General features: G+C 39.1%; 1 protein-coding gene across 5 annotated transcripts; it reads left to right on the top strand.

Moving 5' to 3' along the window:
- Nucleotides 1–2: 2 nt before the first annotated feature.
- LOC136447742 (CUE domain-containing protein 1-like) lies at nucleotides 3–26,281 on the top strand. 5 transcript variants are annotated; one of them, XM_066446813.1, is made up of 14 exons: nucleotides 3–167; nucleotides 13,568–14,213; nucleotides 14,801–14,845; nucleotides 15,617–15,802; nucleotides 16,286–16,438; nucleotides 16,852–16,890; nucleotides 17,672–17,810; nucleotides 19,171–19,272; nucleotides 19,915–20,046; nucleotides 20,468–20,537; nucleotides 20,733–20,794; nucleotides 21,103–21,167; nucleotides 21,573–21,668; nucleotides 22,185–22,295. In XM_066446813.1, exons 2-13 carry the CDS (start codon nucleotides 13,854–13,856, stop codon nucleotides 21,666–21,668), a joined length of 1,449 nt encoding a protein of 482 aa, XP_066302910.1. In that variant the 5' UTR covers nucleotides 3–167; nucleotides 13,568–13,853; the 3' UTR covers nucleotides 22,185–22,295. The 5 variants fall into 5 exon arrangements, with proteins under 5 accessions (XP_066302910.1, XP_066302884.1, XP_066302905.1 ...); XM_066446787.1 differs by lacking the exon at nucleotides 21,573–21,668 and having other exon boundaries at nucleotides 5–167; nucleotides 22,185–26,281; XM_066446794.1 differs by lacking the exon at nucleotides 21,573–21,668 and having other exon boundaries at nucleotides 9–84; nucleotides 22,185–26,281.
- Nucleotides 26,282–26,365: the final 84 nt, after the last annotated feature.

The following is a 26,365-nucleotide window of genomic DNA, read 5'->3' as shown; positions in this document are numbered from 1 at the left end:
TTGCGCTTTGCTGCGGCTCTTACTCATTTGCACAGAAAGCAGCCACCATTTCCCGAAATCTGATCGTTTCGGTGTTTTTATACGGTGAGTTTTTAACAAAATGCGACATTATCGCGGGTTTTAAGGTGCCAGAACTAAGTCATCGTCAAGTCTGTGTGCAGCAACTGGTGAGTAGACACGACTCGACTCCTAACATAGATCATTTCTTCCTCCCATCTTGACACAGACCTTCTGTTTTCAATCATGACGATTTTTCCCAAGGATCTTCCTTTTTCTTTGCCTTCAAGGAAAACCTCCTTTATTTTTCTAGTTGAAGGATCAGTTCTTATTAACTAAAGAAACCTGTCACTTGAGAATAGGCAGGCTGGATGTATGTATACTTTTCTGTTTAGTAACGGTGTCAGATCATGTCAAATTTTATTCTCGACTTTTACACATGCAAATGAAGTCATGGGGGGGGGGGGGGCGGTGTTGTTGATCAGAAGTCTTATCTTATAATTTGTCCTGACTTCTGCAAGAATCCTTGAAGTAACTGAGCTTTAATATGTCGTTCTCCAATTCCTTCAAGGTCTTCCAGAGGTCTTTGATGACATGCATATTTTGACAATTAAGATATTGTGTACATGATGATGATATCATACAAATAGACATTATCAATGTATGTCTATAAATATTAGTATAGAGTAGAGTAGAGTAGAGTAGAGTAGAGTAGATCCATTCGGCCAGGTAGGAAGATCATGTTCCAATTTAGGCTGCTCATCGTGATTCCAGGCTTGTGAGGGCAGTCTAGTGCTTTGTAGTTGTAGATCACTGGGTGGTGTTCCATGTGTTTGTCGAGTCTGTTTACTCTACTCTACTCTATACTAATATTTGTAGACATACATTGATACGACAACACTGTATTTCAATTGTACCATCTATGAGAGAGAAAGCCTGGAGACCAACTTTGTTCTAGTTCATTACCTCCAAATCTACATCAAATGCACAATAGAAACTTCACATTGAATTGGTGAACCTTGTTGTGTTGGACAAGATAATTGGAGGGCAGTTGATGCCTTTTGGGCCTATTAAAATGTCAAATGTCAGTGTTTAGTATACAATCACTTTGGTTATTTCCAGAAGCGGATATTATAGCATCAGTTCTTTTTTCAAATGGGAAATATAGTATTCAGTAGGTATATGAATTAATATGTCACTTGCAATGTGATACAAGTTTTGCTAGCACATACGTGTAGCATAGTAACAGCCAGTTTTATTACATCTTATCCTAATCTCCAAGCAGATGATGGGGGAGGCTAAATCCTTACGTTTTCCTAACTGCCCATTCCTATATATTATATGACATACTGCCTTTACAGTGGGAAGTCACAGAAAAGGACGGCTAGGAAAACTCCCAACATCTGCTTGGAGACTAGTCTCATCTCTGCAATATGTATTATATATATATGTAGTCCCATATCTGTGTTGTGACCTTGCTGTCTTCTCTGGCCTTTTCTGACATATAAATACACCTCGACCAGAGATCCAGAAGCCAGGTCCCATTGAATTGAAACTGTGTGTTCCTGTTGAAGTTCACTTGCTATGTACGCATGTACAGCTTATGGTTGATACGAATGATGTTTTTTTTAATCCAAATGTTCTGAAATTTTGTTACGTGTGTCAACTGTCATCATAACAATGTGTCTAGTAATAGTATGGAAGATCAATTATCAGAGCTATTGAGTCTGTTGTCTGGTTGGCAAACGGTTGCTCTCTTTGTCTTATATCAATATCATGATATCAGACATGTATCATGTTTGACCTCTGACAAGGATTTAGTCTTCTTTAATTGCTTTGTCTATATTCAACATCACCACATCAAACGGGATGTCACTAGATGGAGCTTGCAGAAGACGATTTCTCATGGACAAGTGATTTCTAACATCATGGTCCCATTTCCCATTGCACATCATGAGGCCAACAGATGTTTTTCATTGTATGAAAACAGCTTGCACTAAAAAAGAAATTCAGAAGTTTGCATTATGTTTATCATTGTTATATCTTTCAAATTTCGAGTCAAGCAGATTTTAGACTGAAATAGTCACACACAATTGTGAATGTGGTCATACAAAGATTTAGCTGATGTAGGGAGGTTGGTTAATCTCCTTCCAAAGGCTTGTGTAAGGAGGGTTATAAATGCCACTGTACTTTTGTTTAGAAAAGTTGTTTGGTATTTTATGTTGTTGTTATTGTTAGATTACTAATGCTACTCGTAACCAGTAACAAAGGCTTAATCTAGCTAGACTAGAGGCTTTTTCAAAGGGAGGGGCTGTTGCGCCGTTAATGGTAAGAGAAATTGTACTTGACACATGACCGTGGCTATGTCATTGATTTTGTGTGATTTTACTAATGACCTGTCTGCCAAGCATTAGACAGGCTACTCTGTTCAACTGCCTTCCAGTATTACTTGAGGGAGGGATTTTAATTGTATTAATATAACTTGCTTATCAAGAAAACATGTATGGAATTGTTTTTGTAATACATTTGACATGAATCGAATGCACTAGAAAGATATACAGTATACTATACTACATTTGTATCTAAAAGTCTTTTGGCCACAGATGTTTATGATTAGATATACTTATACAGACATGTTTCTTCTAAGGATTTGACATTTTTTCAGTCACATCAGTTTTTTGTTGGGTGACCATAAAAACCCTATTACTTAGATTTACGTAATTTAGACGAAAATGTATTCATTCATTTTGCAATCTTCATTCAAATTCATATCCAATAAAAGAGTTTGCATGTACACCCAACTTGTTTTTGTTTTTTAAAGACTTTGAAACTGGATGCTTTGAGTTTGAAGTCTCTGCTAAAAATCACTATTCCCAAAGAACTGCTTTCTACTGCCATAAGCTTTAGCAAAGAAATGTGTTCTGCTCACTGTTTATTTTCTAACAGCTGCACACTCAAGATCTGTACCTTAAGGAGCCTTAAAGGAACCAAAACCTTGCCCTGGGGAAGTCGTAAAGGGAGTGCTCCTACTGTGAGCTGCCCAGCAGGTTGAGGGCTGGATTAATCCCCCATAACCACATAAATTCATAAAAGGATTAGATGTCTGCCAGCCTGGGACAATAGCAGGGACAGATTACCATAATAACTGTCAGAGAATTCAAACTTTTTTCTGTACTGGTTTTTCTATGAACAGTATCAAACCATGCAGAATGGCCCAGATATCTATCAAAAAGTCACATAATCCAAGGAAGTTTCAATCAGATAAGATCCCTTGGATAATCAAGACAATGCTATCTACAACTTTCAGTTTGGGGGAAGCCAACCTTGTTCAAATTTTCAAACTTTCAAATCGACCCTGTCAACGTTGTGTTAGAGTGTCTAAATGGATATAAATTTCCAATGTCTTCCCAACATTAGCCTAGGTTGTGTGTCTAGAAATATGACTTGGGATTTTTTGCGTCTTCTTGTTGTTGTAACCAGCATAGAATAGGGCTCTGTAGAACAGTACATATAACTGCTAGCCAATGTCTCAAACTAAATTGCAAGCCAGTGTTGTCATTACTTTATTTCTTGGCTAACTGTCCTTCAAGCTAACTTCTTTATGTGTAGCCATACTACAAATTCTTATATGTTATCTATAGAATTCAAACATTACTTGAAGAGTAACTTGTACATGGTAAACTTTCTCAGCCAGGCCTCCACTGATGTGCACTGTACGGCTGCCAGGCGCATACTGAAGGCTATAGTTTACATTATCCCGTATTTATATAGTTTTACTGGGGTCTTTAAGGTATGAACAGGAGATACCTGTGGATGTAGGACAGGTGTTGTGTGACAGTAGTGTAGACAGTCTGTACAGGTGTGGCGGTGAGGAAAACTCCCCAGGAGTTTGAATGAAAAGTTGACCTTTTGCTGATCATCATGCTTATTTCTTTATTGGTGAAAGAATGGTTTAGTATGTTGGACTGGTGTCATTTTGTTGGTGTCTCTGTATTGACAAGCTTTGCAGGTGTGATGATAGGGGTGACCCAGTGTGCTTGGCCAAATTCTTGGGGACCCTCATACCTTCTTTGCCTGTCACTAAATGACCAATGACCAACAACCCAGGGCAAGAGTTTGTCAGAATTTTGATTGAAAGTTTTCATTTTGCCTCCCTCTTTGTAAGGTTTGTGGTTACTAGATCAGCCCCAAAATACAGTACCTTGTGGTAACTGTTTGTGTACACAGTAATGCAGACCCAAACCTGTGGTCTACTCAGCTTCCCATGGCCCCATTTTGACCACATCCTACAGGATAATTGCATCCACATGTACAAAGTTTCAACATTCTTATCATTCTGCTTGTGTGTTTGAAGTTCCCTCACAGACTGATTTACATAGTTCCTGCATACCATAACAACACATCACAAAGGATTAGGCTATACAATATCAGAAGTAGGACTTGGTTGTCCCAGAGGAATATTTTGAGTTGCTTAGGCTAGGGTCCAGCGAAAGTGTCACTGTCCTTTGATGCCACAATCCACAGTGCCTGTCTCCCATGACTGTTGAGGCCACTGCACAACAAAACATTCCATTCTTGTTGTTGCCATACTGACACAAAAAGAATCCCGCACTGGGTATATTTCTCTACTTTTGTTTCTAATGATATGATACTAATGATAGGGATCTATGACCGAGTTTCTGTAATAGATGGCTTGTATTTCATTTTGCCATAAAACATTTACCCACCTATGTTTTATTCATGCTTTGTTACAATGGCATGTTTGGTTCAAAAGTGCAGGACCATCCATTTGTAACATACCTGATACATTTGTTACTGTGCTATATCTTGATATTAAATGTGAATAGATTTATCATTTCAGATCATTTTTTAATGTAGGAGAATTTCGGTAGTCCCTCTAAAAAGGTACTTACTGAACAATTGTATCAGTGAAAGCTAGTAATTTTCCCTCTCTGCTATAATTATAATTCCAGTGATTATTGCTTTATTGATTACTTAGTACAACAATTGATTTACACTGACATTAGCCAGGCTTTACTGGCCTGGTCTATCTATGCCTGACATATGCTGCGTTTTACGGGCTGTCAAAAACTCCATGTAGTGTATCAGGATAATTTAGCATGGTCTGCGACCATTCTCTGTCAAAAATAGGTTGATTACGATGTACGGGGAAAGATGAGGAAGAACAGGTGTTCACAACAAATCCTCCGGACGATTCGCTGCGACGGTATGTAAATTAGATTCATTCCAATGATAGAACCGTTGTCGTTCCCTTCCCTTTTAGTCGGCTGCGTAGACATAATTGATGAGTGCTGCCTCTTGCTTTTAGGTCAGAGTTGTTTTCAGATATAACGTACAGGGGGGAAAGCATGGTTTCAAGGTTGAGACGTCGTGTAAATTTCATGCCAACAGCTGTTTTATATTCATATCTGTTCCATGTGCATACCTGGTGTATTACGTGATATTGTTCTCGAAATATGCTGTGTGACTCCTATTCCAATCACATGGCCTGTAGATTTCGTCATGTACATTTTAGCTGTTTTGTTCTCATGATGGCCTTTGAATCGAAATGCGTAATGAATAGATGACAGCGTCGACTATTGTCGAGTCTGCGTATAGACGCAGGTTATAGATTCTGTAACCAAGCCAAAATTTGAAATGGAAACCTCTATGACTCATAGAAAGGTGGAAAAGGGAAACATATTTTTCAGACATGATTTTTCAAACATTCTCAATTAATTTTGAATATTTCTCTCTGTATTTTTTGTGGGAGGCAAACTTGTGTTTTATAAATTTTAGCCAGCTAGATTGTCTTCGAAGACAAAAATAGCAAAAGAATTCTTTCTTCTTCATTCCGAATATCTAGAGGGGTAAGATGGAGCCACTCTTCATGTTAACAAATGCTACGACCTTGAATTAAAATCCTTGAGAAACGGCTAGCAGTACAAGGAATGGCATTGATTCCTTTTCATCCGTCCCGGCTGTTAACTCTTCAAGCCTGTTATTCATGAATTCCAAGGCCTGTAACAGCTCTCAAGGGCGTAGGTGGATCTATGCGCATGTCTTTAATCTGGTGTCTCACTTGGTTTGCTGTCTATAGCAATCTAAACTTGACTCAAAGTAGCATTACTGTGGGGATGCTAGAATTTAGATTAGAAGATACTGCAATGTTGTGATAGAAGATACTGCAATGTTGTGATTTTTTTAGATTCTTAGAATCTATGATGATTGTAGATTGTGGAAAATGATTGATATCAAAAAGCAATGATTAAACCTAGAGGTCTATATACTTACTCTCCAAGCAGAGCTAGGGTTTCGGCTGGTTTTTAACGTGTTTTTAGGCGTTTTTGTCATGCCTTCTACTTTGTCATCGTTTTTGTTGTGTCGCAAACCCAAGCTCTGCAGGCAGACAGAAGCTTCAATGCCTAATAAACCTAATCACTCCAACACATAACAAGCGTTTCACAAGTTAGTGCGAATCGTGCCCGGCCAGGCACGGGATTCCCTCCCCACGCGCCACAGAATTTCCGGCCCAGTCTCACCATGGACATAATCCTCGGTCTATCGGTCGTGGCCATGTTTTCATGCCATGTTCGTACGCTTCCCCTACTCCTTGGCTAACTGCAATTACTTTCGTATGAAAATAATAGCTCAACGTGCAACCAAAGACATCTGGAGTTTACAAAGTCTCCACGATACTCAACTACGATCCAGGCCATTTGGGCCGTCGTACCAAAAGACGATGTACAGCCCGAAATAGCCATAGATTCTCTCATTTTTAATCCCCACTGTGGAAATGCCATGCTGTAGTGGGAGGATATCGTTGAATCTCAAAAAGTCTCTAAACTATTACCCACAAATAACGTTACATACAAAACCGAATCAGGACGCCATGTTGGAAAGTCGCTACATGTCCGTCAGCAAATGACTTGCCTGTTGTGACCGCACTTCATTTACACCATCCAAAAACCATCAAAGAACAAAGAACACAAAAATTTGAACAATCCTCTGGTGTCGTGGGGATTTTTTAGTCTCTGTTGGTAGCACTCCGTCGCCAAATTCGCTGGTGTTGTTGAAAAGTTCCGTCCAATCTGAACACAGCGAGCGGCGGCATTGGTAACCGCATGTAACGTAAACAAGGCACGTGTTCCCGTTCATAATCCATTGAACGATGCCTGAGATAATGATAATAATAATTACTAGTAATGCAGTTCAAGTTAATACGTAATACCTATTTATTTTATATGTCTTGTTCATGCATCATTGTATTTTTCTTGTAAGTTTCCAATGGAAATGTACGTTATGATGCTATCAATGATCATGCCGGCGTGGGATCGTGGACACCAGCCTGTCGCATGAATAGGGCAGTCAGCGGGGGACCGGCGCGGGCTGGTAAATGCCGCTCTACATTTGCCGGATGTGTGATAATCCGGGGCAGTAAAATTGTTACCACTAATGATTATCCAATGGTTCTCGGGGAGGAGTACTGTCACCTTTTTTTCAATGGAAGTAAATAGGTTTGCCCCGCCCCGAGGTCAGTGCCTGCAGAGCTTGGGTTTGCGACACAACAAAACGATGACAAAGTAGAAGGCATGACAAAAACGCCTAAAAACATGTTAAAAACCAGCCGAAACCCTAGCTCTGCTTGGAGAGTATATATACTGTCAATTTTGAAACTTTTGCGGTGGTTTTATTCTTGTGCTTTTTTTTTGCATTATGCATTTCCAATGTATTACTAGTCTTTTTTTACTACTGTACTACAGAACTGTTCCAACCACAAATTTAAAGCACAGTGAAAGCCTCCTTTTTCCCTCCTATCGAGAAATGAAAACAGTGCAAAAGTGAAATGATTTACAGTAATACATTTCTCTCCCACTGTCAACCTGAAGAGAAAAATAGAGTTTTATTACACAATCAAGTATATAATAATATGATAATAATAAGTTCAGACAAGTACTTGGGTATCATGCAGAGAGGTTTATTAACTGTGTGCATATTACTAATACTAGTAATAAACCCTTAAATTCCCTTGTGATGTGAACTTGAAAAGGCAAAGATGGTATTGAATGGAATAATAAAACATTCTGGACAGATTTCTAGGAGCAATTCCTTAGCTTCTCAGAATTATTTGTAGTGGGGAAAAACAAGCCTGATGAACTTAAAATAGATTGATACACTTGAGTGCTACATGTAACTTTGTAAGTCTTGTGCATTACATACGATGTACATTTTGTTGATTTTTGTTGATAGATCATACATTGCATCCTTTCTTTAATTAATGTTGAGATACTGTGCTATTGAATTTGCACTGGTCATGGAAGTAGGGGGAAATGTTGGTTGAGAATGATATATAGGAATATTTGGTGACCCTTTTCAGGCTAACTGAATAAGATGTAGAAATTTCTTGCCAATTATTTTCAGAGTTGCAATATACATGTATATACAGCGCTCGTGAGTGCGACTCGCATACAACATGTATGCGACCAGTTTTTTGAGAATGCGACTAGATTTAAAATCACGGTCGCACGGTGCGACAATCAAAAACTAGAGTTCCACGACCTCATACCTTCGCCAAATGATTTTAACCTTTATGACTGACGTATTAGGAGTGTTTCTCATCAATCATAAATCATACCAGTTGATTGTCTTAAAATATAACATGTCCAAAGTATGAGCTTAACAAAATTATCATCAATTATGCAAAGGAGGCCCTTATTAGCATAATTTGATTCAACGATGTTCACATTCACATAACGTCCCGATGCCACAAAAAAGGATTAAATGTATGAAATTGCCGTCTTTTGCCAGTGTGGAATAATAGAAGTTACTCATTAAGTATGCAAATAAGGCCCACATTTGCATATTTTCTATCTATCAACAGTCCTCTCTTCCTCAGTAACAATTTGAATTGTCATATCATGGAACAAAGCGGATTTTCAAAGTTGCCTCATTAATTATGCAAATTAGAATCTGATTTGCATAATTATCGTCCAATCATACTAAGCATCACAAAAACTATCCACATACCAAAAATCATGACCATCCATCAAGGCCATCATGTTATAGTATTTTTGAATTAATTATGCAAATGAGGTCTTCATTTGCATAGTTCATATCAATTAATATTTCTCTCTTCCTCAGTTACATATGTCACATGTTTCAGAGTCCTATCATGGAATTCGGCGGATGTATAAACTTTCCTCATTATAAGACGTGTCTAATCATGTACATCATCACTCAAGCTATCTACCTACCAAAAATCATTACCATCCATCAAGCCCTTCTTGAGTTATTCCCTTTCAAAGTCAGACGCAAAACCTGCTCCTGCAGTTCCAAAAAAGCCGCTAGGGGGCCCAAACCCACACCACTTACTCTCTGTCCAAAGATCTATCTACCACTCAAAAATAAGTTCCATAGCATGTCCAGAACACGAGATATCAAAACAGGAAGTTCCGCTGCAGTACCGTAAGAAGCCGCTAGGGGGCCCAAAATCTCATCGTTTTTAGGTCTCATCAAAACCTACCAACATACCAAATACAAAGACAATCCATCAAGGCATTCTCGAGTTATCCTGTGACACTACAAACAGACAAACAGACAAACGCTACCCTCTGCATAACCTTCTCGGCGAAGGTAATTAAGACCTGCGCCAGGATAATGCCTGCAGAACTAAGCGGTAAGCCGAAAATATAGGTATTCCAACGCTACCGCGAATATCGTCGGTGAATTTTCTATCATGTTCCCACACCCGCGGTACAAAAACTATCTGTTCCTATTGGCAAAGTTACCCATCGAAATAAAGGATATAAGTTTCTCTCCTTTGTGGTGTATTTGTTTGATTTGTAAAATGTTTCAAACGCCAAAACTTTGTCGATGAAAGTGAGCGCTCGCCGGACGCTCGCTGTTTTCAATGGCGGCCATGATGTTTATGAAAAATAGACCGCAGCAGAATAAAAGGCCTGTTTCCTGCGGTCATATCTATACCTGTTCAAGCGATGATTTTTACGATCAAAAATTGATGAATCAATTCATACGGAGTTTTATTTAAAAAAATATGAAATTTTCATTTTGTCACCGGTATCATTTCAAAGCTCATTACCTGCCCGTTGTTATGTTGCTATTTTCATTCTGCTGCTGTCTATACTGCACAGCGGCGAATCACAAAGCTTTCTCCATGCGGTCAGCCTGTCATTGGATGTCGGCGCCGCGCGGTCCTGACGCGCGAAATTTGAACTGCGCGTTTCGAAGGAACCGAAGATATTTGACTGGTTCGGCACAAACAGATCATTTTTGATACTATTGAGCAAGAATTTTAACGATATTAAAGTACAATGTATTTTGGATTATTTGTAGACAGAGGGTGAGGGTGAAAGGAAAAGAAATGCCTGTAAAAATGTTGAACTTGATGCCAGCAGTGAAGTTTCAAATTATGGAATGTGACTTTATTTGTTTTGGTCATGAACCCAATAGATAAGTTTTAGAGTTATCTATTTATTTATCATTCAAGGTTATGTGAGTCATTACTTGCCTTGTTCCAAGTAAAAAATGCCATTGTGTATTTTTCAACTTGTTGAACTTGAGGCACCGTGGCCCCCGGATAGGGGCCAGCCGGGGAACCTATGCCCAATTTTTCTAAAAATCCATCGTACTAGTATCAGTATGTAGGAAGGTACATGTATTGAATGAAATGAATTGCCAATTGTTCTGCACCATCAATGTAGGCTTTTATCTTTTATGATCTATTCAAATACTTTATTCCCGGTTGTTAACATTGATTAATAGGAGTATTACTTGGTATAGCCAATACTTTTGCATGTTCTTCCAACTTTTTGTAGTGGTGCTCCTAGATTTTTGCTGGTGCTCCTAGGCCTAAAAGTTAGTCTGGAGCCCTGATATACATGTATATTCAAGTATCAGAGATACTAGCTTTTATACCAAAAATGATTTCATCAGGTTGGTAGAAAAGAGGACACTGGAGTTTTCTTTTTACACAACCAGTCAGTATGTGAGACATTACTGGTTGTGTAGATAGAAAACTCCAATATACTAGCTTCTATACTTGGACATACAGTAACGAAATCTTGTTGTCTAAGGCATCAAATCTGAAAAACATGTATCAAGTAACCCTTCACACGTATGCCACATCTTCAGAAAGGACACTGTAGCTGCATAGTTCCCATTTAGAAACTTTATTCAGGCCCACACCCAGACACATCTACATGTACCTGTAGGGTATCAGATTACCAGGGCGGTATGCACTGGAAAGGTTTGTAAGTGAGAACGTCATGGACTTGTGTCATGTAGCCTCTGTACACTAAAGAAGCCACTCAACAAAATTGGCCTGTGTGACAGGCTGAATAAAAGTTCTAAACGGGAACTTTGCGGCTCCAGATGTCTTACTGAGGGACGACTGTAGTGCAAAAGATGTCGGTTAGCTGAGGAATGAATCCACTCTACTCTATACTATATACTGTGAACGGAAATATCAAGTAAGGTTTTAGTTTCAATTCTATCAGTTTTATATTCTATCTGTATGTACTTGTATGTTACATGTATGTATAGAGCTTCCCATGGACACATTGCAGCAGCAGCTGGTTATGATAAAGAAAAGTTATATAACATTGAATGACCTGTCACACCTAACCTTTGCACATGATCTAGCTGTGACCATTGTTTAAAGCTGATCATGAGGATATGCCCCTATAGGCTATAGTACTTTGTGGCAACTAGTTCCACCATTCGTTCAAAAAATTATTTTCCACTCTTCAAATGGCTGATGCCCTAGTTTGAATTACCTTGCAAAAAACAATTATGCAAATGAAGAATAGAATTGTAATTGAATCTGCAAGTACACTGAGTCTGTACTGTGTTATAATGTATATTGATGAATCATACTATAAAAACGTATACATGTAAATCAATATGTCTATTTGCCATACTTTTTGTGAGAAATTGATCTCATTTGGGTCAAAGTGATTCCTACAGTTTCCATTGTCAACAAATTTTGGCGGGTGATTCACCGCGAATGAGAGATGACGTGCAGACTGATGAATCGATCGTCGACATGTCTGTATTATTGATTATTGGGTTCCCATGCTCTGGGTTTAACCCCCTGTCCGTAGGTAATGGATGGATAACACTTAGTGAATGGGTGCGTGAGTCACGACCGGGTCAGTTGGTCTGTAATTTCATTAGGCACTTCTGTGAATTGCCGGCTTTTACCGGGAAAAGCATTTGCTTGAAGGCAAAAATGCCGTATTTGGTTTGAACTTATATATAAAGTGATATTTCACTAAGTCATTTGCAAGCATTTTACTGATGTGCTTGAGTGTCAAGACAAAATGATACAGTATATTTTATCCTCACAACGTAAAGAAGACACATGGATGTATTTATTATAGCTGATGGGTATAGTAGGCAAGAAGTATAAAACAATTTATGTTCTTTAGATGAAATATGGTTTGCTGAAAAATTGATAGAAGATGAATATAGTGTGATTTGAGCTTCTCATAGATAAACATAGGTTTAAAAAACACACACATATTTCCGCTGAATATCATGTATATGTATGCTATATGCATATGATTTTCAGAAAAGCACTGATTATTCAAGAGTTAAAGCTGTGTATGTTGAAATTTAAGGCAAAGTGCTGCAGCGCCATATTATTCCATTGCTTAGGGGAGCATTGTACGTGTTACTTATGTATTAGACATGATTAAACATGACTGTTTCTTGGAAAGGAGGAAAGACTACTTAGGAGATGAAGCCTATGAAGGCAAATTGTGTATGCATACAGTAGCATACTACTGTAGGCATGTTTGGAGTGATATTTTCTAATGGCAAGCATTTCAAGCTGTGATATGATACGATTCTATTGTAATACATGTACATGTAGTAAACCTGGTATTTCTGTTGTGAAGAAACCACTGAAAATCACCAAAATATGCTGCTTGAGATCTGGAATAGGAAACCAGAAATCTTACCATTCTTAGGCTTTTGATAGAAGGATGTTTAGAAGATTACAAAGTTGCATTGCGAGTAGATTTTTCTTTTCATTTTGTTCTTCCAGTTTTTCCCTTCAAAGATGACCGCAAGTTGTCTCTGATGATGAGAGATAATCTGATATACTTATACGTGTGCCAGTTTTCATTTCATGGTTATGAGTTCCCAGTTCAACTCTCTTCTACATATACATGTATATTTATATACATGTATATAGTACAGAGATAGAGAGCAGGTTTTTAACCTTTGTTTGCTCTGTTGATAGCTGTCAGGTGCCTCATAGAGACATGCCACAGACACAATCAAGATATGACATCTGATTGCATTTTTGTTGTTCTAGCATGCAGCTACTAGTACTCTACAGTGATATGAATTTTTTATGAAAGATTTAGACATTATTTTTCTCTCTCTATTTTCCAGAGTCAATATGGATGACAGACGAATAGGAATTGTAGCCGTGCTATCTTCGTAAATTCCATTCAGGATATCTCTTCAGAAGTTCTCAACTATTCTTAAGGAAATCTTAAGCTAGGAAACAACAAAGACATCATCTTTCTCTATTTTCCAGAGTCAACATGGATGACGGACGAATAGGAATCGTACCCATGCCATCTTCATAAATTCCATTCAGGACATCTTGGAAGGTGTCAACTGTATTAAGCTAGGTAATCTACTGTTTGATAATCAAACGATATGGCGACGGCTCCGGACACGCAATAGGAATTTTAGCCGTGCCATCATCGTAACTTCCTTTCAAGACATCTTAGAAGGTCTCAGCGATCTTTAAGGAAATCGTAAGCTAGGTAATCTACGCGCTGTTCTTGAAACAAGTTGACTGTTAAAAAAATTGAACGATGGCGACGGCCCCGGACACGCAGATGCGGGGAGAGCAGAAGGAGAAGGGGAAAAAGGGGCGCAGCCTGTTCAGCCGGCGCAGCAGGAGCAGTCGTGGGAGCGACTCCGAACCGCCCGTCGCCAACAACATGGTGACGCCCCCGACCCCGGGCAGCGCCCGTCAGCTGGAGTTTAACCAGGCCATGCACGACTTCATGACGATGTTTCCCAGCATCGACCGCGATGTGATCGAAGCCGTTCTGCGGTCGAACAACGGCGCTGTAGATGCCACAATCGACCAGCTGCTCCAGATGAACGAAGACAACAAGGAGGATGGCGAGATCTACTCTGACGAGGACGAGGATGAAATCCCGCCAGAGGTAAGACAACTATTGTTTGGTAAACCTTTGTCATCTTGTTCTCGCACTTCAGATGTCAAGTTGTTCTTAAAGATCCACTCTGATGAGGATGAGGATTAAATCGCACCAGAGGTAAGCCGACTATTGTTGGATAAACCTTTGTCATCTTTACCTCCGAAAATAATTTCATCAGGTTGGTAGAACATAGGATGTTGGAGATCCTTTTAACACAACCAGGAACTGTTGTGTTGAAAGAATCTCCAACATCCTATGTCATCTTTACCTGTCTGTGCAAGGAGGTTTAATATCATCAAACCTCCTTGGTCCGTGTAGTTTTTTGGCTACACCTCAGTAGCGGAGCCATTATTACCACAATTTTTTCACCATAGCAGAAACGGAGAAATGAAAACTGTTGATAGTGAGAATGTTGTTTTTTATATTCATAATCTGTAGAATGTATTTGAAAAGTGTTTATTCTAATATGTAGCTTTCTTGATGGTTTGTTATAGTCTAACAAGCCTGTATTTGTTGTTGCAAGTAGTAATGGAGATCTTTCAAGTAAACAATAAACAATATTTATCCTGCCATCCTGTTATGGTTACTTATAGGTGTTGAATTTGGAGCCCTGGTACGGAGATCCCACTACAGGACAGGTATTGCCTCTGAGAAGCACTATTGGCTGCTTGATTTGGGCATCAGAAATTCAACCCTCTTCCAGCTAGAGTAGTCTTTTGGCACCAAATTTCTGTTGGGTGTGTGGTTAGGCAGCAGGGAGAGGGTTAACCACACAGGCTGATTACTGGTGCTTGCACAAATGCTTCTGTAGGCAGTCTGGGATAGAGCACTGCTGGTGTGGAGACAATACCGCAAACAAAACAAAACAACTACAAAAATTTAATCATCAGAATAGAAGAATCTGACCTTTTAGAAATTGCTTTTTAGATATCCTACTAATACTTCAGTATCCTTTGCTTACGTTTTGCAGGGCTTGGCTATTCCCATCATTATGCACCCCGATGCTAAAAGAATATAATCATTATTCTCTTCCTCATTGGTGCTGACTTCTTGTTCTATCATATCTTTTCTCTTAAAGAGTATCAATTTGGCGACTTTGAAACAAGTGTCTTTCAAATATTTTGAAAATGATCTTATCTTTCTGAACACTGCTTAGCTTATACTCTTATAAGCTTATAGTAAAAAAAAAAGCAAATTTATCAATTGATAGATATCCCCCAAATTCACTTCAACTCAAACCCCTCATGATCCAAAGCACAAACATCGTCTGTATTTCCCTTGTGATACTGACCTGTGCTACATTGATGCTCAAAGTTTTTATGCTGCTTAGGGTAGCATTGGTGCCGACTGCCACAGTAATTTCAGGGTAACTAGTTGCAGCATAATAATCTGCTTGTTTCCTTTCTCAGGTTCTCCAGCCAGACTCCAGTGACGATGAGCCACCTCCAGTGTACACCCCTCGAGCGGACCCCCCTCCTAGTTTCTTTGCTTCCCAGGGCATCCCCACCCCTCCCCCCTCCTCCTCCCCCCTGTCCTCCCCCATCCACCTGGTCATGACTGGCAAGGAGCTGAACGTTTCAGGGTCTGGAGGAAGTGTGAGTATTTCCTTGAATTTGCTGAAAAGTTTTTTGATAGAATTTCTTAAAACACAAAAGCATGTATAGAATGCATTTCCCTAGTAGCATTTCCCTTGTTTCCTGGTCGTTCCAGTATTGTTTTCACAAACTGAAGAAAAATTTATTAATAAGAACTTGAAAAAAAAGTTGATATACTAGACCATGTTCAGATTTCCAAACGGGCCTGGCCAGGCTGTTTGCAAAAAAACAAAAAGTGCATATAAAAACATTTGCTTAACTTCAGCTAATGACTAATGTTTGTTTCTTTACATTTTGTGTATTTAGTGTCTTTTGTATCATCCTTTCATTCCTGACTGAAGTACTTAATGCTCTAGCATTCAAATTCTAGATTACTAAGTCAGTATGGTATATTGGTTGTTAAAAGGCAGCCTGTATACCAACATACAGATACAAACTTAAGCTAGAGGTTTCTTGAACTTTTGTTTCTTATCTTACCCATAGAAGCCCTTCAGGAACTGGAACCCACCACTACTCGGTCAGCTGCCTGACGACTTCCTGAGAATCCAGCCAACTCCTGAGCAGCTGAGAGCACAGGGCATCACTGTCTCCCCTCCTAAGTCCCCACAGAAAGTTTCCTCCCCTAAACAGAAGCAGGTAGGTTGTTATACATTCCCTCCACCCCTGTTGCAAAGTAGTACAGCCCACCCGACTTCCACGTACATGTGGTACTTCCTGTTCCTAAAATGTCCATATGCATATGAGCTCCTGGGTCACGATATCTCAGTTGGGGCTGCGCCCATCTTTTGGAAGGGACGTAAAAAAAAAATTCTTATGTTCAAGGAGGTACCTCGAGCACATTAAAGGGAAGGGCTAGCAGCCCCATCCTGTAAAAATACACCCTGATACTGGAACAGCAACTTGCTGCCCTATGTGCCACTAGGCACTAGTACTACAATTATGTTCTTATTGGTAGTAAGGACAAGCAGGGAAATGCATAGATCCGCATACACAACATTCTACGTTCCTCCTAATACCTCTCTCTCCTACTCTCACATGGAATGCTTCAGACGCCAAGACAGCCCCCTGATGTGTGCTTTTTACATCAGGTAAATCATGCCGTGTACATCCTTGATGATGGTGTCTTTTTGTACCAACTCTTTTTGTATGTGTTAACCATTGTGTTTTCCAAAGACAACTGTTGCAGTGTATGTGTTGCCACTCTCTTCTGAATACTGCATACAGTTAGAATGCTTCATGAAAAAATTTCATGTTGATCAAAATGCATTCCCAAGTTCCCAAGGCAAGAAAATATCAGAAAAAAACGTCATTCGCATCATTGGCTCATAAGAAAATTCTTTGTCAAATTTTGACTGTTTTTTTTCCTTGTGACCCAAACCTTATAAAATTCAACATTTCTGATGAATGATTATGTACAGTGTTAGACCAGTTTCTTGCTAAATGCCACATCTACCTAAAGTCCAGATTGTCTTGTGGCTGTCAGTTTTCACCCTTTTTACTACCTTACACAAAACAGCTATTCTGCTATTATACTCTTATATTTGGAAAGAGATTGTGCGAAGTATTTACAGGTTTGAGTAGCAAAACCTTTGTTGGATCCGTTGGCATGTGTGGTGGCCCCCCATCTTGAATTGTGATGTCACAGGCTAGGGTCGCCATACCATTTTATTGGGAGGGGTGTTTTTTTGGGTCGCTAGCATGAACAAATCGGCACACAGCTATCACACATTGAACTCAAATAAAAAGAAAAATTCAATACCAATTCATATTTGTAAAAAGACCCCGTAATCGCTAAACTAACATAGCAAACCTGAAGTATATGTAGCACAAATACTTAACTCTAGTTTGTTCTAAAACTTCCTCTTCCAGGCTCATGCGGAAAGTGGCCATATAGACAAGGACCTGCAGCAGTACCTGGAGGATGAGAGAATAGCCCTGTTTCTGCAGAACGAAGAGTTCCTACGCGAGCTGAGGAGGAACCAGGAGTTCATCAGTGCTTTGGAAAGAGGTGACAAGAGTTATACTAATGGCGCAGTCAAGGGGAGGGCTAGCAACCCCTCCCCGTAGAAATGTCCCCTGCAACTGAAACAGCCTTATGTGCCACTAGGCACTACGAGGGTCTGAATGAATGGCCAGGTCACATTCCTTGTTTGTGATATGATTTCGATGGTAAAATTTTCAAGCAGGCTGTTATAGAACTAACTGCCAGCAAGGATCTAAGGAGCTTTTTTCCGTAAAAAGACAGCAAAAGTTGGCAGGACACATTCACAATTATCCCAAGAATGCCCCCAATTTGCAAATGTACAACGATCGCACCAATTTGCAAATGTACAGCGATCGCATGACATATGTGACCGGACCTTAAGCCTTAGATATTGCATTCCTTCTTTAAACCCCTCGTGGACATATAGCTCTGGCTTCTTCTTTACATTTTTTGTGGCATTTTTTTGATGTCCATCCAGCAGTACTTGTTTCAAAGGAGAAAGACGCACACTACAAAGGAGTAATTCAAATCTCTTAGCACGATAGTAGTGACATGTACAGACAAAATTGGGGCTGCTTAATTCTCTGAGGGGTGACAGGAGTCTGCTGTCATTAGCCTTCCATCCTATAAAAAATCTTCCCTCCTGTGCCTCCCCTCAAGTTTTATTGGAATAGTCTATTAATAGAAGTCTCAGTTAAACATTTACTGTTGCCATGTTAGAGAGTAAACACAAGTGGGTCAAATCTGACGAAGGGTGGTACCACCTAACACTGTCCAAGGTCCATTTAAAGACATCAGAAGTGCAGTGTCAGTCTTGAGGCCAGTTGTATCCTTAAACTGAGAGAGTCTTGAGGATCTTTAAGAGTTTGTTCTTAGTAGACAGTGTTCATCATGGGAAAGGTATTGAATTGGATTGAAGTAAGGGTGATTGCCGAGTATGAACTGTTCTTGACATCCAAAAAGAACCTGTTTGGTAAGTGTGAACTAGATCATGTACTTCTTCCATTACGCCTATTATATAGCACAATGTGGGCTATGGGTTACCTCCAAGGGGTTTTAGTGTAAAAATGATGTATGTGTGCATTTTTACAATTCTACTAAATCATGGTTTGTAGATTGATCATTGAGTATCTAAATGTGTACACCTATGTGAAGTTAAGCTAAGTATTATTTTCCTAATCTGAAATATTGTTCCCTGAGATTTCTCATATTCGCCATCTGTGATTTTGTAAATTTGATTGTCCCCTATGCTTAACACTTTGTCTGATTTTGTGGTTGCAGCAGAACATGATATAGTTTGGATTAGAACAATAACAGTGTAAAGGAGTGGCCATTTTGGACAGGACAAGGTCTCACATCTCTATCATTTATATTTTCTCCCCAGATCGATTACGGTCGACAAGACACAGTTCCCTGGGAACAGAGACTGGAGACCCTCTCCCACCTCCACCCCCTCCCCCGCCACTGGAAGGGAAAGACTTAAACGGTACAGTATACTTTCAATTAAGATACATGTACAATAAATCTTGAACTGTTCGCAGTGTTTTATTTTGATTGTTTATGCAGTGACCTGACCGCCGCAAAATTATGACACTGCAAATATGGGTTTCCAATGTATTAGAATTGTTGCAACTGCAAACATTGTGAAAACCTTCTTTCCCTTTCTATATTGTGAAACTAAGTCCCTATGAAAATGAATGAATTAACAGTGCTGCACAATGACAAGTAGGATGATTTGATGTAAACAAGGAGGTTGATGTAAAGTACACGATTTGGTAGGATTATCCAATTTTGTACGATGTTCATTTAAGTACATGATAATTTAATAGCTACATGTAGATGTAAAGTTATAAGATTTGCATAGTTGCATGCGCACGATTTTTAGAGCACAGTATTACTAGGCTGGTTGAGTTCTGGTTGATGTACTTCGTTAACATTTGGCAATGTACAAAGTAAGTGTGCTGTAGTTTGTTTCCATTGATTTCTTGAAAGAACTCATTTATTAAGAAGTTACATGCACTTGATAAATTCCTGCACCATCGAGGCGTGGTACAGTTTCCACATCAGTGTGATCTTTAACATTTAGTCAGACGTTTGATTTATTGTTCCCCCGTCGTCCCATGTGCAGGTCCGATGCCTCCGTTGCCGCCCGTCCATGAAAACGGCGGGTTTCACCATGGCGACGGGCTGGGAGCAGCTGGGGGAGCCTTCAGGGATGACGATGCCATGTTTAAGGAGAGACTGAAGCACATGGGCAAATGTAAGTCACTCCACAGCACCAAGTGCAGGGCTCGAAATACCACTTGCATGTGCAAGTAAAATTGTAGCCGTGCCCGTAATTTCAAGAAGATCCTGCACTGGTGCCACCTGTAGAAATTTATCCCCTTTTCCTCAAATAAATTTTCAACTCAAAATAAAGAATTGGTGCTCAAACAAATGACACATCAAGCAAGCAACATTTTGTATCCCTTTTGGACTTGTAGTCAATCCGTTTTTATGAGTTTGTGACACATTTAGTGGCCTTGAACCAATGTAAAAAGCCGCCGTCTTGGGGATTAGAGCACCATACTACCAGAATATGCAAAAAGTTGATTGTGTTGATATCAACCATCAGCAAAAATGCATGTAGATGCCATAGATTTTGATGATGACACTAATTTGTTACTGTCTTTCCTATACAGCCACAAGAAAGAAGTTCAATGAGCTGGCTAGGAAATTCTCAAGGAGAGGAAAACCCAGTGGAAAACAACTGTATCCTTTATTTGCTGCTGTAGAATTTTTATGTGTGATTAAGCTTACTAAGGTTGTATCAGTAACACTTCATCAGTGCTCCGGACTAAGAAATAGGTTCCATTGTTATGGATAGATTGGTCTTTATTTTTGCACCAAATCTTGTGACAATGTGTAGATTTGTTTCAGCTTCTCTTTTCCTTAACCTCCTCCCAGACTCAGTAACTCTTCTGCACCCTCAACAGCTAATTTGTTAGAGGAAGAAGAGTATATAGACGGTAAGGGCATCTTCTTTCACAGCCGTAGCACTCTGTACGGTGTGTACTACCTATATTTTTGTGCATCTGCCTTATTTAGAGTCTCAACATGTTGACTTACACTACACATAATGGTATTCTTGTACCACAGCCTACACTTTTTAGTGGGGTTTTGTATCTTTTGTGCTTCATACATCTCAGTACATATTTTTGTATATACTTTTTGTATAAAAGAAAACGATGAAACCAGATAGTGAGTGAGTGTGTTTACATGTATATCAGTGGAAGGAACTGAAATTGATATTTCGTATGTCCTGTGTAATATGTAGATCATGATGAACATCACAGGGAGAGAGATGAGAGGGAAAGAGAGCGACCATTTATAGAGCCCCTGGTAGGTACCACAAAACCAACACTAACTAGAACTGTGTGCTCTATTGCTGTTACCCGCAACAATGATAAATATAGTTACTGTAAATGTAGAGATGTTTGCAGGGATTTAATTTTGCGGTAAGGAGAAAATGGAGTGTGCGATGGTTTTGAGTTCGCGTCAGACACAATAGTAGCGCTACAGTCACACAATGGAACGGCTTTTCACGGTAGTTTTAAGTTTACGGTAAGGAGTTCATGGCGAAAACCACAAACATAAAACTATCGCGAACATTTCTGCATTTACAGCATTAGAAGATTATGCAAAGACTAATTGAGTGATCAATAGGTAGAACTGTTTCAGCATATTGGAGAAAGATGTGGGGTTTAATGATATTTGTCCTCTGACATGTGACCTTTGCCCCATCAGCCTGGTTCAGGATCAGCGCATGTTCGCCGACAGCACATGATCAGGAAATATGGGAGGGTTTTACAGGTCCCCAAACAACAGGAGTACACAGTTTAGGTAGACTTATGAGTTTGTTTTACCAGCTGGGTTGTCTTCTAGGGACATAACAATGGCAGAAGACATTACTTCTAGCACCTAACGGGAAATGTTATGAACAGCCACAGATAACCAGGGGCTTGGATACATTTATTTTCCCAGAAAAGTTTACTAGGGTGAGGTGTGCGTAACAACTAATATTGCACTGTGTCTCCAGAAATGGGTTGCTTTGGTGTAGGGTATGCTCTACAATACAAAAATGGGGGTTTGTCTCTCTGAGGACTCAACCGTAGCAACAGCCTAGTGGGTGATATTCTTGCAGTGTCCCCCCTTAAACTGAGTCAAACCAAAGAGTATGCAGTTGAACACACTGTGGACCCTGCTGTACATTTGTATGCTTGTACAACTGTGAGGCCCAAGGGCTAACAAGGTGGTGATGGGCACCTCCCTATACACCATATGCTGTGGAAATGACTCTAAATTTTTAAAAACTTTCTGAGGACATAGCTTTACTGACCTTTACCCTTTGCCCTTTAGCCTGGCGCAGGGGCGGCAGCGGTACACAGACAACAGCTGATGAGACAGAAATACGGGCTCACCAGCAGTGGTAACCATGGTAACACGGAACCCATCGTGTTCTACCAAGAGGACGACCATTTCCAGATGAAGGAATGGTGAAGATGTGGCGTACCAAATAATTGTAGCCATAACCCTGTATATATAGGATTCCGTATACTAGACTTGCATATTCACGTTATAATGACAGTGGTGTTTCCAAGCAGTCGACTAAGATGTTTGGCATTTAAAACAGGATACAATATCTGGAAAAGCTTACAGTACTTTCTATTCAGAACCCTCAAATACTGGTTAATAACCAGTAATATATAGTCAGAAAATGAAGATCGAATCCAAACTTCTTGCCAACGATACTGTACTACTGTTGGCCTGGCTACACTTTAGCCATTTTGGGTCTGGCACGCAAATGATTTGGCATGTCACATTTTCCCAGACTGGTTAATCTGTACTACCATTATCTATATTAACCAGGATAGATTTCAAATCTGCCAAAACAAAATACTTGCCAAAATTGGACTTTTTACAGTATGTGCTGCAAGTGAATCATAATGTATAGATTGTAAGCGGCTGACCTTAAAATTTCCACTCTGCTTGAAAATGCACAACAATACACAGGCTATATGTCTATGACATATTTTAAATAGAGACTGTATCTACATTTCTGTGAGCTAATTGTAACGGTTTCTAACTTAAACCTCGGTATGAAAATTTGTCCAAGCAGTCAAGCTCTTCTCATTTGTCAGATCTGCTTGTTTATTTGCATAATGTTTGATTATTACAGGTTTGCGATAGCCAAACCTGTATTGTATTAAACTCTGTCACAATGCATGTACATGTATGCATAAGAGTGGTCTATGGAGATTAGAAAAAAGAGTCAAAAGGTGTCTTACTTTAATATTGATGATGTTATGCCTGTACAGATGCTAGTACTCTATCACAATCCCAGCTAATCATGTATAAGAATGAAAATGTTGCTGATTGTTAACGGAGTGTTGAAATGTTTATTGTGTACTTACACAAAAAGCAACATGTACCTTGTATGCCTAATAACCTATTCATGTACATGTAGTAGGCCCAGTCAACCCCTTGGTTATTTCATTGTACAATATCCCAGAGTATATTTATTCCATTTGTGTGTCTTTTACCTAGGTGTAAATTTTGTGTTCATCATTCAAGAAGGAATGTTTGACTGATAGCATTAGATTTATATAGTGTAGACATGCAATATGGCAAGAAAGTGTCTTGCTGGGGTAATTATAACATGAAAAGATGAAAAATAATCATGGTGAAAATGTTTTCATTACTAACAAACTTGGAGATCATTTAGAGAAGAGCAAAGCTTCAAGCCACATTTGAAATAGAAAGAGAGAACCCATGTGAAGTACAGAAATATAAACATGTATGTAGTTATAATGGGTTTTCCATGCTTCTGTTGTCCTAATTATGTGTTGTCACGCTACATGGTTGGCACCTACCCCCCTCCCCCTTCCTCCATTGTAAAAGTTGTTTTTCAAATCTCAGAAGAACTAGCTGAAATGTAACATACAAACTGATGGCTATTTAAGAGTGCCTGAACAATTTTCTATATATTTCTGATACACGACACTAACTTATCCAAGGTACTCCCTGAGCAATGTTGTATTTTGTTGGAAGGGGGAGGGGGGCTAGACCAGCCATGGTTGCTAGCAGTGGTATGTATCACACACAGTGAATAAACATTGCATATTAGTCCCTTCATCCCCTTCTCAATATATCCTTTGGTGCCAAACTATAAGTGTCCCCAGGTGTCAAATATACCCACTTTTAAATCAAGTAAATGTCAATTTGTGTCGGGAAATTGTAGTTGTTAGAAATGTAGTAGATAACAAAAAGAAAATTTGAAAAGATTGTGTCCTTATTTTACTCACGTTTTTGACAGTTGAAAATGCACCCGTGGAAAGAATATGATTATTATTATGTTTGATAATCTAATTATACTATAAATTGTACATCAATGTCAAATCTTAAGTATCTGTCAGTAGTATTTTCTCTAGAAATATCCCCCACACACAGTATACAGGTATGTCCTGCCGCTAAAGCTAAATGTAAATATTTAACAGGGTATAAGAGATGAATAAAACGACTAGATATTCCTGGATTTGTCAAGATGTTCATCTGTTGTTTCTGCATGAATTTTAAGTTACTTTTATTTCTGCTATGATTTTTCATGATTTTCTTCGTTGTGCAGTATTGCCCTAGTCTGTATAGACTGACAGATTTGTATCACATTCTAGTGATGTTTAACAAAGTATTGGCTAGGTTATAAAGCTTGAAGTTTAGCAGGGTTATCTCAGCAGCTTTGGACTACGTACCACAGGCAAAGAGAACTTTCCAAGCATTATCTTTCAGCAAGCTACATGTATGTTCATATAGATATGGCAAAACGACTTGAATTACATCATTTGAAGGTTCAAAGTTGATATAGCATGCCATCCATAGACTGTTTGGACAAGGAAGTTGTTCACATTGGTGGAAAAATATTATACTTAGAATAGCACATTTCACCAACTGAAATTCCTTAAATTTGACAAAATCATTGGTTAAATTAGCATGTCACAAGAGCACAATTGACCAATCCTACAGGAGGATATAGCTTGTGGCACCACTATGTTGCACAACTGTCCTTGGTGAAGGTACAATGTACCAAGGTAGAAAAAAAGCTTTTACACAGTGTGTATCTAAAGTGTAACTGATACAGTATGTATACAGAATGATCATGCTTTCACTGATAATGTCAGTTTGATTTCTTACTATGAAGACGTTTTTAAAAGGAAGTTTTACTGAAGGCCAATTGTGGGTAGGCTGTTAAATTGTGGGATGGGGTAAACTATTGTGACAACATTACTGTACAAAATGTACATGTAAGTGCTATAGAGGGGAAGTGTGAATGAAGTGTAAGTTGTATCAGAATCATGCGCTGTAATTTGGAATCTGATACCTTCAAAATCAGCAAAGTAGTTGCCAATGGTTTACTGCCAAACGGAGACTTGCCTTTCCTCAGAAGGTGCTTGAAATAAGTAATATGTAAATAGGAAGGTTTGTGTTGTGTAGGTGTGGGAATGATGCAAAATGTACGTCAAAAGATCGCAGATGTTAACGAGATGTCATGTGTTTACCCTTGTAAGCCATTCCTCGCAGAAAAAATGGTTGTCTTAAAACTTTACTGCTGTATTCTCTCAGCAGCAATCTTGAAAGAAGTCCTTCTTTCATGCAGTGTTAAAGGTTTTCTTGAAGACGATGTAGAAAGTTGGCACACCGATGTGACACAATGTGTCCATCACTGATGTCAGTTTGTCACTTCCTTTTTTGTATAGCTCAGCCAGAAGGCAGCATTACAACAATACAGGTTTGGCTCTTGCAAACCTGTAAATATGAAATGCCACCATGTAATCTTGCGTATTATCATGGATCAAACAAAGTACAGTGAATGATTATCAGTGATGGACAAAGTTTGAAAGTTTTTAAAAATCATATGTATCGAGTGATAGTCTGAGAACTATGTTGGAATCAGGCTATTATATAGAGTGGTTTTCATGGCAGACATTTTGGGACAGTCGACTATTTCTGTGCCAGAACAGGCAAAAAGGTCGGAGGTGTGGAATGAAAGGACAAAAAAATCAATTTACATGGTGAGAACAAGGAAAGAAATGATGTTCATGTAAAAATATTGCCAGGAATTGAGGAAAAGGGAAGAACAACAAAACTATCGTCCAAAAGAAAGTTTAACCCCAATGCCTCTGTCTGTAACTTACTTCTTCAGATACATGCCATTGTCATTACGATGGATTTGCTCACTGTTGTTTTTCAACAGTCTTGCCATCATTAAGTAAATAGCTAATTTGCATATTCGTGACAAACCTTGTATGGTCATTGTATGTGGAGGAGTGGAGTTTGTAGTTGTAAGTATTAAGCTCGAATTTTGTGATACATTGGAGTGTTGTCTGGCATTTTAACAGACAGCACTTGATAAGGATTGTAAAAAAAATATAATGCAATACATTCAAGTTCTGTCAAGCTAACAGTGTTTCTTGTAAGTGTTGTGTTTCATGTGGATTCCTTGCTGCATTGTCTGAGATAGGATATAAAGATTATTTGGTGCTGAG

Source organism: Branchiostoma lanceolatum, chromosome 1 (assembly GCF_035083965.1).
Source record: "Branchiostoma lanceolatum isolate klBraLanc5 chromosome 1, klBraLanc5.hap2, whole genome shotgun sequence".
Classification (NCBI taxonomy): Eukaryota; Metazoa; Chordata; class Leptocardii; order Amphioxiformes; family Branchiostomatidae; genus Branchiostoma; species Branchiostoma lanceolatum.
Note: the sequence above shows the minus strand (reverse complement) of the source record. Positions and strands in the feature narration are given on the sequence as shown.